At 42.0% G+C, this 14,410-nt stretch overlaps 1 protein-coding gene across 4 annotated transcripts in view; it reads right to left on the minus strand.

Moving 5' to 3' along the window:
* The window catches only part of LOC115264505 (uncharacterized), a 151,387-nt gene that overhangs the window by 10,881 nt on the left and 126,096 nt on the right, over window positions 1–14,410 (minus strand). For 3 of the 4 annotated variants that reach the window (XM_062844918.1, XM_062844922.1, XM_062844909.1), the window contains exons 4-6: window positions 5,945–6,414; window positions 5,751–5,887; window positions 150–235 (exon numbers count right to left, since the gene is read on the minus strand). In XM_062844918.1, the coding sequence (XP_062700902.1) occupies window positions 150–235; window positions 5,751–5,887; window positions 5,945–6,414 (693 nt within the window). The remainder of the gene's footprint in view (window positions 1–149; window positions 236–5,750; window positions 5,888–5,944; window positions 6,415–14,410) is intronic. The other variant, XM_062844932.1, reaches the window with a different exon arrangement.

Raw genomic sequence — 14,410 nt, forward strand, 5'->3', positions numbered from 1 at the left:
ATTGAAAATTCCGAAGAGCTCCAAAATTTACATACCTAATATTAATTTTTTTCATGATTTATACACTAAGACTCAAGTATCCATAAATAAAGGAGAAACCTTCCCAAAATCGAACTTAATATCTGTGTCGTAAATAAAGCAATACTTACAATTGTACTTTCGGAATTAAAACTAGATTCGGAGCAGCTTCCCAGCAGCTTCTCGTGGCACTTTTTGTGTACCGCTGTTTGGCAGGCTAAAACGAAATAGAACAAATGTTTCAGGTGAAAATTCGGTTAGTAAATCCTTTCTTCTCTTGAATAAAATTTGGTTAAAATTAAGAAAACATCCATCTGAAAAAAAAAACAAAACATGGCGTCGCTCAACCTCAGTAAAAAGTGTGTGTATAACCGCAGCAAAACAAACGTCAAACAAATCAAGGCGAAAAATTCAAATCATCATTTAGATTTTCCCGTAGGTAATAGCTGTTATCGTTCTTTCGTCCCTCGCGGGGGTCAACCCGGCACGGCGGCACAGGCGCCGGTTCCCAACACATATTTTACCAGCAATTCATCGAAACTTGACGACTTGCTACGGTGCGAGACTACCTACCTACAGTCAGTCAGCCAGTTGGAGGATGGTAGGAGAGCAGCAGTGTGATTTATCTTCCTGAGTTCGACCTGTGCGCGCTTGTGAAAACAGCATGGCAGAAACAACAAGCTCCGAAGCCGAGGAATCCGCTGCCATTCAGTCTTTTTGAGCGATATGTGGGGAATGATGTATATGACGTTCAATTCACATAATTTTCATAAAATTATAAAATCTACAAAAATATGAAAAAATCTTTCGAGATAGTTCATATTAGTGTTGTCCAACAAAAAGTGCACTTTACCCAGCGTTCCCTCCACATCTAGCTAAAGGGGACCCGCTCGTCTTTGCGCGACAACCATCCACGGAGAGGATAACTGTCAACAGCTAATGTGGTCATAAATTGTCGAACCCGAAAAACCGAAGAATAAATTCTCGCCTCGCACTTCGCCTCCTCGTCGATCCTCTTCCCACAAGATTTGTTCTTCACAAGAGAAGAGGAAGAAACAGCGAGGCTGACTGACTGATTGGTTGAGTTGAGAACACCTATGCTGATGATGGTAGTAGGCCGAAAAGTGGTGTGATGGGGGCAAAAACAAAGTAAACATGGGTGACTCGTGAGTATCTTCTAATTGCTGTAGATACGAAATGAGGGAGCTATTGAACTCCCAATATCGAAATCTGAAAGAAGTTCTTCTCGAATCCCGGAAGGAATTCTCCTCGAATTCCGGAATGAATTGTCCTCAAATTCCGAAAGGAACTCTGCTCGAATTCCGGAAGGAATTCTCCTCGAATTCCGGAAGGAATTCTCCTCGAATTCCGGAAGGATTTCTCCTCGAATTCCGGAAGGATTTCTCCTCGAATTCCGGAAGAAATTCTCGAATTCCGGAAGGAATTCTCCTCGAATTCCGGAAGAAATTGTTCTCGAATTCCGGAAGGATTTCTCCTCGAATTCCGGAAGGATTTCTCCTCGAATTCCGGAAGGATTTCTCCTCGAATTCCGGAAGAAATTCTCGAATTCCGGAAGGAATTCTCCTCGAATTCCGGAAGAAATTGTTCTCGAATTCCGGAAGGATTTCTCCTCGAATTCCGGAAGGATTTCTCCTCGAATTCCGGAAGAAATTCTCGAATTCCGGAAGGAATTCTCCTCGAATTCCGGAAGGAATTCTTCTCGAATTCCGGAAGGATTTCTCCTCGAATTCCGGAAGGATTTCTCCTCGAATTCCGGAAGGAATTCTCGAATTCCGGAAGGAATTTTCGAATTCCGGAAGGAATTCTCCTCGAATTCCGGAAGAAATTGTTCTCGAATTCCGGAAGGAATTCTCCTCGAATTCCGGAAGGAATTCTTCTCGAATTCCGGAAGGAATTCTTTCTGAATACCGGAAGGAATTCTCGAACTCCGGAAGGAATTTTCCTCGAATTCCGGAAAGAATTCTTCTCGAATTCCGGACGAAATTCTTCTCGATTTCCGGACGGAATTGTTCTCGAATTCCGGAAGGAATTCTTCTCGAATTCCGAAAGGAATGCTTCTCGAATTCCGGAAGGAATTCTTCTCGAATTCTGGAAGGAATTCTTCTCGAATACCGGAAGGAATTCTTCTCGAATTCCGGAAGGAATTCTTTCTGAATACCGGAAGGAATTCTCGAATTCCGGAAGGAATTTTCCTCGAATTCCGGAAAGAATTCTTCTCGAATTCCGGACGGAATTGTTCTCGAATTCCGGAAGCAATTCTCCTCGAATTCCGGAAGGAATTCTCCTCGAATTCCGGAAGGAATTCTCCTCGAATTCCGGAAGGAATTCTCCTCGAATTCCGGAAGAAATTCTCCTCGAATTCCGGAAGGAATTCTCCTCGAATTCCGGAAGGAATTCTCCTCGAATTCCGGAAGGAGTTCTCCTCGAATTTCGGAAGGAATCCTCCTCGAATTCCAGAAGGAATTCTCCTTGAATCTCGGAAGAAATTCTCCTCGAATTCCGGGAGAAATTCTTCTCGAATTGCGGAAGGAATTCTTCTTCAATTCCGAAAGGGATTCTTCTCGAATTCCGGAAGGAATTCTTCTCGAATTCCGGAAGGAATTCTTCTCGAATTCCGGAAGGAATTCTTCTCGAATTCCGGAAGGAATTCTTCTCGAATTCCGGAAGGAATTCTTCTCGAATTCCGGAAGGAATTCTTTCTGAATTCCGGAAGGAATTTTCCTCGAATTCCGAAAGGAATTCTTCTCGAATTCCGGACGGAATTCTTCTCGATTTCCGGAAGAAATTCTTCTCGAATACCAGAAGGAATTCTTCTCGAATTCCGAAAGAAATTCTTCTCGAATTCCGGAAGGAATTCTTTCTGAATTCCGGAAGGAATTTTCCTCGAACTCCAAAAGGAATTCTTCTCGAATTCCGGACGGAATTCTTCTCGAATTCCGGACGGAATTCTTCTCGAATTCCGGACGGAATTCTTCTCGATTTCCGGAAGAAATTCTTCTCGAATTCCGGAAGGAATTCTTCTCGAATTCCGGGAAGAATTCTTCTCGAATTCCGGAAGGAATTCTTCTCGATTTCCGGAAGGAATTCTTCTCGAATTCCGTAAGGAATTCTTCTCGAATTCCGTAAGGAATTCTTCTCGAATTCCGTAAGGAATTCTTCTCGAATTCCGTAAGGAATTCTTCTCGAATTCCGTAAGGAATTCTTCTCGAATTCCGTAAGGAATTCTTCTCGAATTCCGGAAGGAGTTCTTCTCGAAGAATTTCACCTCGAATTCCGGAAGGAATTCTCCTCGAATTTCGGAAGGAATCCTCCTCGAATTCCGGAAGGAATTCACCTCGAATTTCGGAAGAAATTCTCCTCGAATTCCGGGAGAAATTCTTCCGGTGAATTTCCCCTGGAAATTCCGGGGAATTTCCCCTGGGAATACCGGTGAATTTCCCCTGAAAATTCCGGTGAATTTCCTCTGGAAATGCCGGTGAATCTCCCCTGGAAATTCAGGTGAATTTTCCCTGGAAATTCAGGTGAATTTTCCCTGGAAATTCCGGTGAATTTCCCCTGGAGAATTCCCCTGGAAATTCCGGGGAATTTCCCCTGGAAATTCCGGGGAATTTCCCCTGGAAATTTCGGGGAATTTCCCCTGGAAATTTCGGGGAATTTCCCCTGGAAATTCCGGGGAATTTGCCCTGGAAATTCCGGGGAATTTGCCCTGGAAATTCCGGGGAATTTCCCCTGGAAATTCCGGGGAATTTCCCCTGGAAATTCCGGGGAATTTCCCCTGGAAATTCCGGGGAATTTCCCCTGGAAATTCCGGGGAATTTCCCCTGGAAATTCCGGGGAATTTCCCCTGGAAATTCCGGGGAATTTCCCCTGGAAATTCCGGGGAATTTCCCCTGGAAATTCCGGGGAATTTCCCCTGGAAATTCCGGGGAATTTCCCCTGGAAATTCCGGGGAATTTCCCCTGGAAATTCCGGGGAATTTCCCCTGGAAATTCCGGGGAATTTCCCCTGGAAATTCCGGGGAATTTCCCCTGGAAATTCCGGGGAATTTCCCCTGGAAATTCCGGGGAATTTCCCCTGGAAATTCCGGGGAATTTCCCCTGGAAATTCCGGGGAATTTCCCCTGGAAATTCCGGGGAATTTCCCCTGGAAATTCCGGGGAATTTCCCCTGGAAATTCCGGGGAATTTCCCCTGGAAATTCCGGGGAATTTCCCCTGGAAATTCCGGGGAATTTCCTCTGGAAATTCCGGGGAATTTCCCCTGGAAATTCCGGGGAATTTCCCCTGGAAATTCCGGGGAATTTCCCCTGGAAATTCCGGGGAATTTCCCCTGGAAATTCCGGGGAATTTCCCCTGGAAATTCCGGGGAATTTCCCCTGGAAATTCCGGGGAATTTCCCCTGGAAATTCCGGGGAATTTCCCCTGGAAATTCCGGGGAATTTCCCCTGGAAATTCCGGGGAATTTCCCCTGGAAATTCCGGGGAATTTCCCCTGGAAATTCCGGGGAATTTCCCCTGGAAATTCTGGGGAATTTCCCCTGGAAATTCCGGGGAATTTCCCCTGGAAATTCCGGGGAATTTCCCCTGGAAATTCTGGGGAATTTCCCCTGGAAATTCCGGGGAATTTCCCCTGGAAATTCCGGGGAATTTCCCCTGGAAATTCCGGGGAATTTCCCCTGGAAATTCTGGGGAATTTCCCCTGGAAATTCCGGGGAATTTCCCCTGGAAATTCTGGGGAATTTCCCCTGGAAATTCCGGGGAATTTCCCCTGGAAATTCCGGGGAATTTCCCCTGGAAATTCCGGGGAATTTCCCCTGGAAATTTCGGGGAATTTCCCCTGGAAATTCCGGGGAATTTCCCCTGGAAATTCCGGGGAATTTCCCCTGGAAATTCTGGGGAATTTCCCCTGGAAATTCCGGGGAATTTCCCCTGGAAATTCCGGGGAATTTCCCCTGGAAATTTCGGGGAATTTCCCCTGGAAATTCTGGGGAATTTCCCCTGGAAATTCCGGGGAATTTCCCCTGGAAATTCCGGGGAATTTCCCCTGGAAATTCCGGGGAATTTCCCCTGGAAATTCCGGGGAATTTCCCTTGGAAATTCCGGGGAATTTCCCCTGGAAATTCCGGGGAATTTCCCCTGGAAATTCCGGTGAATTTCCCCTGGAAATTCCGGTGAATTTCCCCTGGAAATTCCGGGGAATTTCCCCTGGAAATTCCGGGGAATTTCCCCTGGAAATTCCGGGGAATTTCCCCTGGAAATTCCGGGGAATTTCCCCTGGAAATTCCGGGGAATTTCCCCTGGAAATTCCGGGGAATTTCCCCTGGAAATTCCGGGGAATTTCCCCTGGAAATTCCGGGGAATTTCCCCTGGGAATTCCGGGGAATTTCCCCTGGAAATTCCGGGGAATTTCCCCTGGAAATTCCGGGGAATTTCCCCTGGAAATTCCGGGGAATTTCCCCTGGAAATTCCGAGGAATTTCCCCTGGAAATTCCGAGGAATTTCCCCTGGAAATTCCGGGGAATTTCCCCTGGAAATTCCGGGGAATTTCCCCTGGAAATTCCGGGGAATTTCCCCTGGAAATTCCGGGGAATTTCCCCTGGAAATTCCGGGGAATTTCCCCTGGAAATTCCGGGGAATTTCCCCTGGAATTTTTAGAATTCGTTACAGGTAATGAATCACAGCACTCTTTCTCATCGCATTCTGGTCCATACTCACTTTTGCACTGGTAGCCCTGCTTGCCGAACCCCCAGAGGAACTCCTTGCAGAAGGCGCAGAACGTCGGCTGCCGGAAGAACTTGGCCACGAACTTGTGTCCGTTGATTTCGTGCGTTCTGCAAGAGAAAAACCGCGTTCTGTAGAATGTGTGAGTTCCCGAGGCGCTCACTCAGTGCACTAAACTATCTACTCACCGTTGGTGCTTGATCGCACCGCGCCGTTTGGTGATGTCCCGAGCCTTGGTTTTTTGTACTAGCGGTGGCGGTTGGCAGCTTCCGTAGCGGGTTCCGTCGGGGCTACCCGGTTGTTGTTTACCGGACTGCTGCTGCTGCGGAATCAACGGTTGCTGGTCCTGGTGCAGGTGGGATGACGACTGAAGCGATGAGGATGATGACGATGGAAGCGAACCGCTGCTGGTGCAACAGTTGTTACCGGCCAGCAGGTGCGGGGGCGGTTGACAGGGCATGCCCCCGCTGGCCGTCACTATCGACGATGCCGATGAGGTCCGAACCAGCAGCGGTTCATGCGGGTCATTGCTGTACACCGAGTAGTAGCTGGAGGAAGCCGTCGAAGAGGACGACCCCGAGGACAGGGCAGATTGGAAGGAGAGCTGTTGCTGGTCCCGCTGGAGGTACGGCCGCTGCGATTGGTTGCGGGAGCGAGTCTGGTTGGGAAGAATGTAAAATGGAAAGTTGAGAAGTAGTTCAACGGGAAAATGCCAACGGTATCTCGTAGAACACCAACATGTAAAATCACAGTGGTGAGTGTTTTTTTTTGTATTTTTGTATTTTTTATTCTAAGGCCTCCAAAATACTCCGAAGTTTGTGTCACAAATGCAACATCCTAAACCAAATTTTATACACGATGAATGATCACAGAACATAGTCTACGGTACTCAAAGAGCCTCAAACCACCCCTAGAAAACTCATGGTCATTGAATTGGGTGATCTAGGTTATCCAAACTACTTTGGAATTCATTTTCTTAAGATCTACTGGATCTACCATCATTTGTGTTCACTCTGTTCAAGAAATTTAGTCACGTTGATGTCTATTAGACATCGCAATGCTACGAGGAACTTGATACTATGGTAGTGTGACATTCCGTGAAATACAAATGGCCTCCAATACACTTTGAAGTTTAGGATACGAAAACTACCGACTGTATCATGCTTCAATTGTGAAACATATTCGTGGAACGTAGTCTATACTGCTGATGGTTCCTCAGTGCACAACTGTAATGCTTTTGGTACATTCATGAGTTATTCCAGGTCTTCCAAACTATTTTGGAATTAAGATCTTCAAGATCTACAGGCTCTACTCATGTTTCTATGCAATCAATCGGCATAATTATTTCACGATTGTGTCTGTTGCACCTCATAATATTACATGTATCTCTATGTGTTGCAAGTTGGGTGTCCAGTGGCATATAAATGGGCCCAATGTATTTTGAAGTATGGGTCGCAATATCTATAAATCTTTGGATACTTTTACTGCAGCGAATGCTCGCGGAATATAATCTAAGCTACTTTTGGAGCCTCAGAGTACAATTCTGATAACTTAGCAACAGCCACACGACTTCATAAATGCCTCCAGGAATTCTCCAAAAGGATTCCTTCTCAGGAATTTCTCAAGATTCTTCAGAAATTGCTCTACAGTCCTCCAGGATTCTCCGAAAATTCCTTTACAAATTTCTTTGGGAATTACTTCAGGAATTACTCCATAAAATCCTCAAAGAAAGCTTACAGAAGTTCCTTTTCAAATTCCTATAAAAATTGTTCTAGGAACTCCTATTGGAATTTCTCCGTGAATACCTCCAGGGATTTCTTCAAAATTATTCAAAGAAATTTCTTTACAAAATCTTCCAGAAATTACTCCTTAAATTTATCTAGCAATCTTCTTAACATTACTCTTAAAATTACTCCAGGAAATCATTTACAAATGTATCTAGGAAATCCTCAAAAATTTCTTCAGAAATTACTCCGGGAATTTTTCCAAGATTTTTTCCTGAGATTGCTCCGATGATTTTTTAAGATTTTTTCAGGAAAATTTTACTAGAAAGCCTTCAAAACATTGTTCCAGAAATGCATACATCCAAGAATGCCTCCTGGAATTCCTCCAAGAATTCCTCCAAAAGTTCCACCAAAAGTTCCTTCAAAAATTCCTCCAGGTATTTCTTCAAGAAATTCTACCAATGATTCTTCCGCGAATTCTCAAAAAATACCTTGAAAATTCTGCTAGGAAGTCCTCAAAAAAGTCTGCCAGAAATTCATAAAAGAGTCCCTCCAGGAATTCCTTTGTGAATCCTGGTGAAATTCTCCAGATGTTCTTCTGAAACTTCTGCCAAGAGTTCCTCAAGGAATCCCTCTGGGTATTCCTCCAAGTATTTCTACAGAAATTCTACCGAGAATTCATCTAGGAATTTCTCCAAAAAACTCCCCCAAAAGTTCTTCCAAAAAGTCTCCAGGAATACGTCCAAGAATTTCGCCAAGAATTCCTCAAAACATCCCTCCAGGCTTTTCTCCAAAAAAAATCTGACAATAGTTGCTCTTCGAATTCCTCCAGGAATTTTTCAAGAAATTTCTCGAAAATTCTTCCACGAATTCCCCCAAAAATTTTGCCAAAATTGCTACAAGAATCCTTCCAGGAATTCCTTCAAGAATTTCACCAGGAGTTTCTCCAGATATTCGTCTTAAACTTCTTTTAAGTATTCCTCAAAAATCTCTCTAGGTATTCCTCCAAGAATTTCTCCAGGAAGTCTTCCAAAACTTCTGCCAAGATATTCTCCAAGCATTCATCCAGTATTTCCTACAAAAACTCCTCCAGGACTTTCTCCAATAATTCCTCCAGTAATTCCTCCTAGAATTGATCTAGGAATATCTCCAAGAATCCAGCTAGGAATTTCTCCAGAAACTCCTCGAAGAATTCCTGTAAAAACCTGCTGGGAATCCTTCAGAAATTCTATCAAAAATTACTCCAAGGATTCCCCGGGGATTTCTTTTAGGAATTTTACCAGAAATTCCTCCAGGAGTTACTCCAAGAATTTCTTCAAAAAGTTCCTCCAAAAAATCCTTCAAAAATTCCTCCAGGTATTTCTTCAAGAAATCCTACTAATGATTCCTCCGCGTATTCTCAAAGAATACCTTGAAAATTCTTCTAGTAATTCCTCCAAAAAGTCTGCCAGAAACTCATAAAAGAGTCCCTCCAGGAATTCCTTTATAAATCCTGGTGAAATTCTCCAGATATTCCTGTGTAACTTCTGCAAAAAAAATTCTCGAGGAACCCCTCTGGGTATTCCTCCAAGAATTCCTCCAAGCATTTCTACAGAAGTTCTACCGAGAATTCCTTTAGGAATTCTCCCAAAGACTCCACCAAAAGTTCCTCCAAAAAATCTCCAGGAATACGTTCAAGACATTCGTCAAGAATTCTTCAAAACATCCCTCCAGGTATTTCTCCAAGAAATTCTGACAGTAGGTGCTCTTTGAATTGCTCCAGGAATTTTTCAAGAAATTCCTCGTAAATTCTTCCAGGAATTCCCCCAAAAACTTTGCCAACAATTGCTACAAGAATCCTTCCAGGAATTTTTCAGAAATTCCTTCAAGAATTCCACCAGGAGTTTCTCCAGATATTCCCCTTAAACTTCTGCCAAGCATTCCTCCAAGAATTTCTCCAGGAAGTCTTCCAAAACTTCTGCCAAGATATTCTCCAAGCATTCCTCCAGTATTTCCTCCAAGAACTCCGCCAGGAGTTTCTCCACGAATTTCTCCAGAAATTCCTCCTAGAATTCATCTAGGAATATGTCCAAGATTCCCTCTAGGAATTTCTCCAGAAACTCCTCGAAGAATTCTTGCAAAAACCTGCAGGAAATCCTCCATAAATTCTTCCAAAAACTACTCCGGGGATTTCTTCCAGGCATTTCTCCAGGAATTCGTCAATAAATTTTCTAAGGAATTCCTACAAAAATTGCTTCAGGAATTGCTCCAGGAGCTTCTTCAGGAACTCCTGAAAGAATTCTTCCAGGAATTCACCCGGGATTTTCAAAGATTTTTTCAAGAATTTTTCCAGAAATTTCTCTATGAATACCTACAGGATCCTTCAGGAAACCTTGAGAAATTCTTCAAGAAAATACTCCTGGGATCAGACTAAGAAATTACTTCAGGAACTACTCTGAGAAATACTCCAGGAATTCCTCCAAAAAAAACCCATCAGGAATTCCTTAATAAATTCTTCTTGGAATTTCACCAGGAAATCCTCCAGAAATTCCTCCACAAATTATTCTTCTAGGAAAACCTCCAGGATTTCTTCAAGAATCTCTCTTATAATATATTCATCAGGAATTCCACCAAGAATTCCTCAAGGAATAATTCCAAGAATTCATCCAGGAATTCATCCAAGACATCTGCTCAGAATTCCTCTAACAATCCCTAAAGGAATTCCTCCAAAAATCCATACAGACATTTCACCAGGAGTCCCTCTAAGACTTCCTTCAAGAAATTCTTCAAGAATTTCACCAGAAATACTTCCAGGGATTTTTTCAAGAAATTCCTTCAAGCATTCATTTAAAAAAATTCTCCAGAAATTTCTTCATGAATACCTCCAAGATGCTTCAGGAAACCTACAAAAATACTCATGAGGAACTGCTCCAAGACTTCTTCCGAGAATCCTTCCAAGGATTTCTCCAGGACCTGCTCCAATACTTCTGTCAAAAATTCCTCCAAGAATTCCTGCCGAAATTTGGCCAGGTATTCCTTTATAAATTTCTCTATGACTACGTACAGGGATTTTCAATGAATATCTCCGGGAATCCTTCCAGGAAATCCTTAAGAAATCCCTCAAGAAATGCCTACAAGAATCCCCCCAGGAATTCCTCCAATAATTCCTCTAACAATTCCTTTCAGAATTCCTTTTCAAGACTTTCTTCAGGAAAACCTTTAAAACTTCTTTCAAGAATTCCACCAAGAATCTTTCTAGGAATTTCTCCAAGAATTCTAAGTGTAGAATAAGCCCAAGTTAAAATACACGTAAATAAAAAATAATGAATAAAATGTACGATTCGTATTATGGATTTAGCACTGAAATGGTGTCAGAAGTAACTTCATTGATATCCGCTGCCTTTCCTATGCGCGAAATTTAATGTCGGAAGTAGTGCGCTGTATAGTAAATCTGATGTTCTATCCGGCGCACTACTTCCGACGTTATGTTTAGCGCACAGGAAAGGCAGCGGAAGTTAATGAAGTTCAACTTCCGACACCAATTTAGTGCTAAATTAACAATATGTACTGAACAACCACGCAATCCATCATGCTAGACACAAGCAAGCAAGCGAAGTTATGGCCGTAACAATTTTTAAAGCTTTCGCCACGAATTCACAGGTTGTCAATCAAACAGGTGCATTATAATTCATAATGCAACCCAAATGAGTTGCATTAAGAACCATTACGCAACCGTTGACGAAAAGTAGGCCGTTATAATATTCAAATCGCAAGTATAAAATAGGTTAAAAAGTGCAGAGTTGCAGGAAAAGTAGGTATTTATTTCTTTAATCTTTTTATGTTACGTACGGCAAATAATGGTACACTAAAACCATTTTTTATTCTGGTTGCTCTTTCAATTTATGCATGAAACGAGGGAATTCAGAACTAACATTATGCATAAGGAAGTGTAATAATGACGGTAACTATGGCAATGGTGGCCAGGGAAGGGGCGTGTATGGGGATGAGCAAAGGTAGATTGCAGGGGAGTTTCAACGGGTCCCATGGGGTTTCAGTGGGTTCCAAGAGGTCTAGGGGCGTGCAATACGGTCTCAAGGGGGGGGGGGGCAAGAGGCCTCAGGAGCGCTTTAAGGGGTCTCAGGGTATTCCAGAGGCATTTCAGGAGGTCTCAGGAGCATCTCGGAGGTTTACAGGGACTACCAGGAGATCTCAGGGGCGTTTCAAGGGGGCCCAAAGGGTTTCCAAGGGAACCAGGAGGTCTCCGTTTAACAAGGTCAAAAGGGCATCTCAGGTGGCTATCAAGGGCGCTTCATATGATCGCAGGGGCGTTTCAGGGGCTCAGGGGTTCCAGGAGTCCTCGGGGCCTAACGGGGTTACAAGGGGTTCCAGGGGTCTCAACTTCAGTGGTGTCTGCGAAGTTACTCCAAATATCCTCCTGCAATTTAAAAAAACACACACACATCTAAAACAGCTTCCATAAGTTTCCTAGAAAAATACCTTCGTAGATTTTTCAGGAATCCATACGAGAATTATTCAGGAAATCATCCATATTTTTCTTCAGAAATGCTTGCAGCGATTCTTTAAGAAAATCAGAGGCTTTTCCAAATGGTTCTCCATGGATTTCTATAGAAAATTTTCTATAGACTCTTTCAGAAATTCTTCCTAGGATTCTATTCGAAATTTTCTGGCGATTCTTTCAAACAATCTTTAGGAGATACTTCCATAAATTTGTCCAAGGATTCCAAGTCCAAGGAAATCTGCTATGGATTTCTTCCAAAATACATTGATTCCTTCGGATATTACTCCAAGAATTCGGTCACAAAATCGATCAAGGTGATTTTTTTTTCCAGAAAGTCTTTCTAGGATTCTTTAAGAAATTTCTCCAGGACATCCTTTAGATATTTCCTATTGAATTTTTCCAAGAATTTTTTTTTAACTATATTTCTGTGGGTTCCTTCCGAAACTCCTCCAAGAGTTACTTTGGAAATTCTTCAGAATTTTTTGCAAAGGTTCTGTAATAAATTCTTCCAGTGGTTTCTTCAGAAAATTTTCCAGAGATTCCTTCTGATTTTTTTCAGGTATTTCTGCTGTCCACCAGAGATTTTTCCAGGAATTGCTCTAGGGATTCGATTGAAAATTCATACATGAAGGTGTCCAGAAATTTCTTCAGGAATTCATCCAGAAAACCCGCCGGAATTCTCGCATTATTACTTTCAATAATTCGGGCAGGAGTTCCTCCAGAGATTCATACAGAGATTCCTTCAGGGTTTCCTACAGATATTTCTTCATGTTTTACCCCAGAAGTTAATCTGATATTTCCTCTAAGGATAACTCCAATTATTCCTCCACAGATTATTTAAGAAATTTATTTAAAAAAAATACTTCTACGGAAATTTTTCCAGAAATATCTCAAGAGTGTTTTATAGCCTGTTTGCACACGCATATCTCCAGGTATTCCTACAGGATTTTTTTTCCGAAATTAGTTTAAAGATTCACCCAGATATAATTACAGAAAATCCTCCAAATATTTTATTGAAAGATTACTTATAGAATTTTCTTATAAATCTCTAAATATTTTTTTTAATTCCACCAAGGGTTTCCTGAAAGTTTATCTAGGAAGTTGTTAAGAAATTCCTCTTAGGATTCCTTCAAAATTTTCCCTGAAATTTCTTCGGATATCCTTCCAGAGATTCAGTCGGAAGTACTTTCTAAAATTTCTACTGGGTTTGTATTAGAGATTTCTTCATAATTTACTCTAGGTTTTTTTTAATTCCTGCCAGGGTTCCCTGAAACTTTAGGAAGAAGACATTTTTATCTTCAAAGGTTTACTCAAAATTATAGGGATTCCTTCTGTAATTCTTTCAAAAGTTCTTCCATGAAGTATTTCATAAGATATTCAAAATTTTCCTTCGCATATCATACAGGAATTGCTTCGGAAATTCTTCCCAGGGTGACTCCTGTAGAAATTCCTACAAGTATTGTGTTAGAAATTGCTCTTCCAGTTCCATCAGAAATATGTACTGGAATGTCTTTAGAGATAACTTTTTGTTACGATATGGATTTTTCAGAAGTTCTTTCAGAAACTGTTTAAATATTAGGACTCCCGGAAGGAATTTCTTAGACATCTCCGAAGCATTATATCAAGAAATCTTTTTGAAAACTCTTGGAGATGCCTTTTGAAACTCTGAGAAGAAATTCTTGGATTTTTTTCGAAGGATTTCCTGGTCAAAAACACCTTAAGGAACTATTGGAGAAACCCATGATCATCCAAGCGAATCTCTTGAGAATTCTTAGAGAAATTTCCTAAAATAATCTCCGGACGAATTCCTGGAGAAATTTTCAGAGAAATCTATGCCCTGCATTGTGAAGAGATACTGAGAGAAATCTTTAGGTAAATTCTTGCTAAAATCATTCCAAGGAATCCAGTGAAAATATTTTTTCTGTAAACATGGCAGAGAATGTTTGATAAATCCTTGGAGTAATCCCAGATTCTTTTTTGGAGAAATTGCAAGAAGTATTCTTGCTAATCTTATAAAAGGAATTCCAGCAAGAATGTCCTTTCCGCGATAATAACAGAAAAGTTTTGTGACATTATAATGCATGGACGGTTTTTTCGAGAATAACTCGTAACTATTCAACAAGTATTATTGCAGCAGATGAATAAGCCGCATTTAAGCTTGATTTAGAAAATGTAGGCTGAATAAGCTGTTATTCAGCTATGATTGTTTCTGGGGAGGCACGGTAGTGAAGTCATATCCTTGGGGGTTTACCAGCATAAGGGCGCTACAATTTGGAAACTTTGAGTTATTAGCTCTGATTTTACCATGACAGCGATGGTCTCAAGGGATTTTCCGGGGTTTCAAGCGGCCTCTGGTGGGCTCCAAGGAATCTCACAGGCGTTTCAGAGGGTCTCAGGGGCGTTTTAAGGAGTCCTGGAGGTCTCAGAAGCGT

The sequence above is a fragment of the Aedes albopictus genome, chromosome 1 (genome assembly GCF_035046485.1).
Source record: "Aedes albopictus strain Foshan chromosome 1, AalbF5, whole genome shotgun sequence".
Taxonomy (NCBI): Eukaryota; Metazoa; Arthropoda; class Insecta; order Diptera; family Culicidae; genus Aedes; species Aedes albopictus.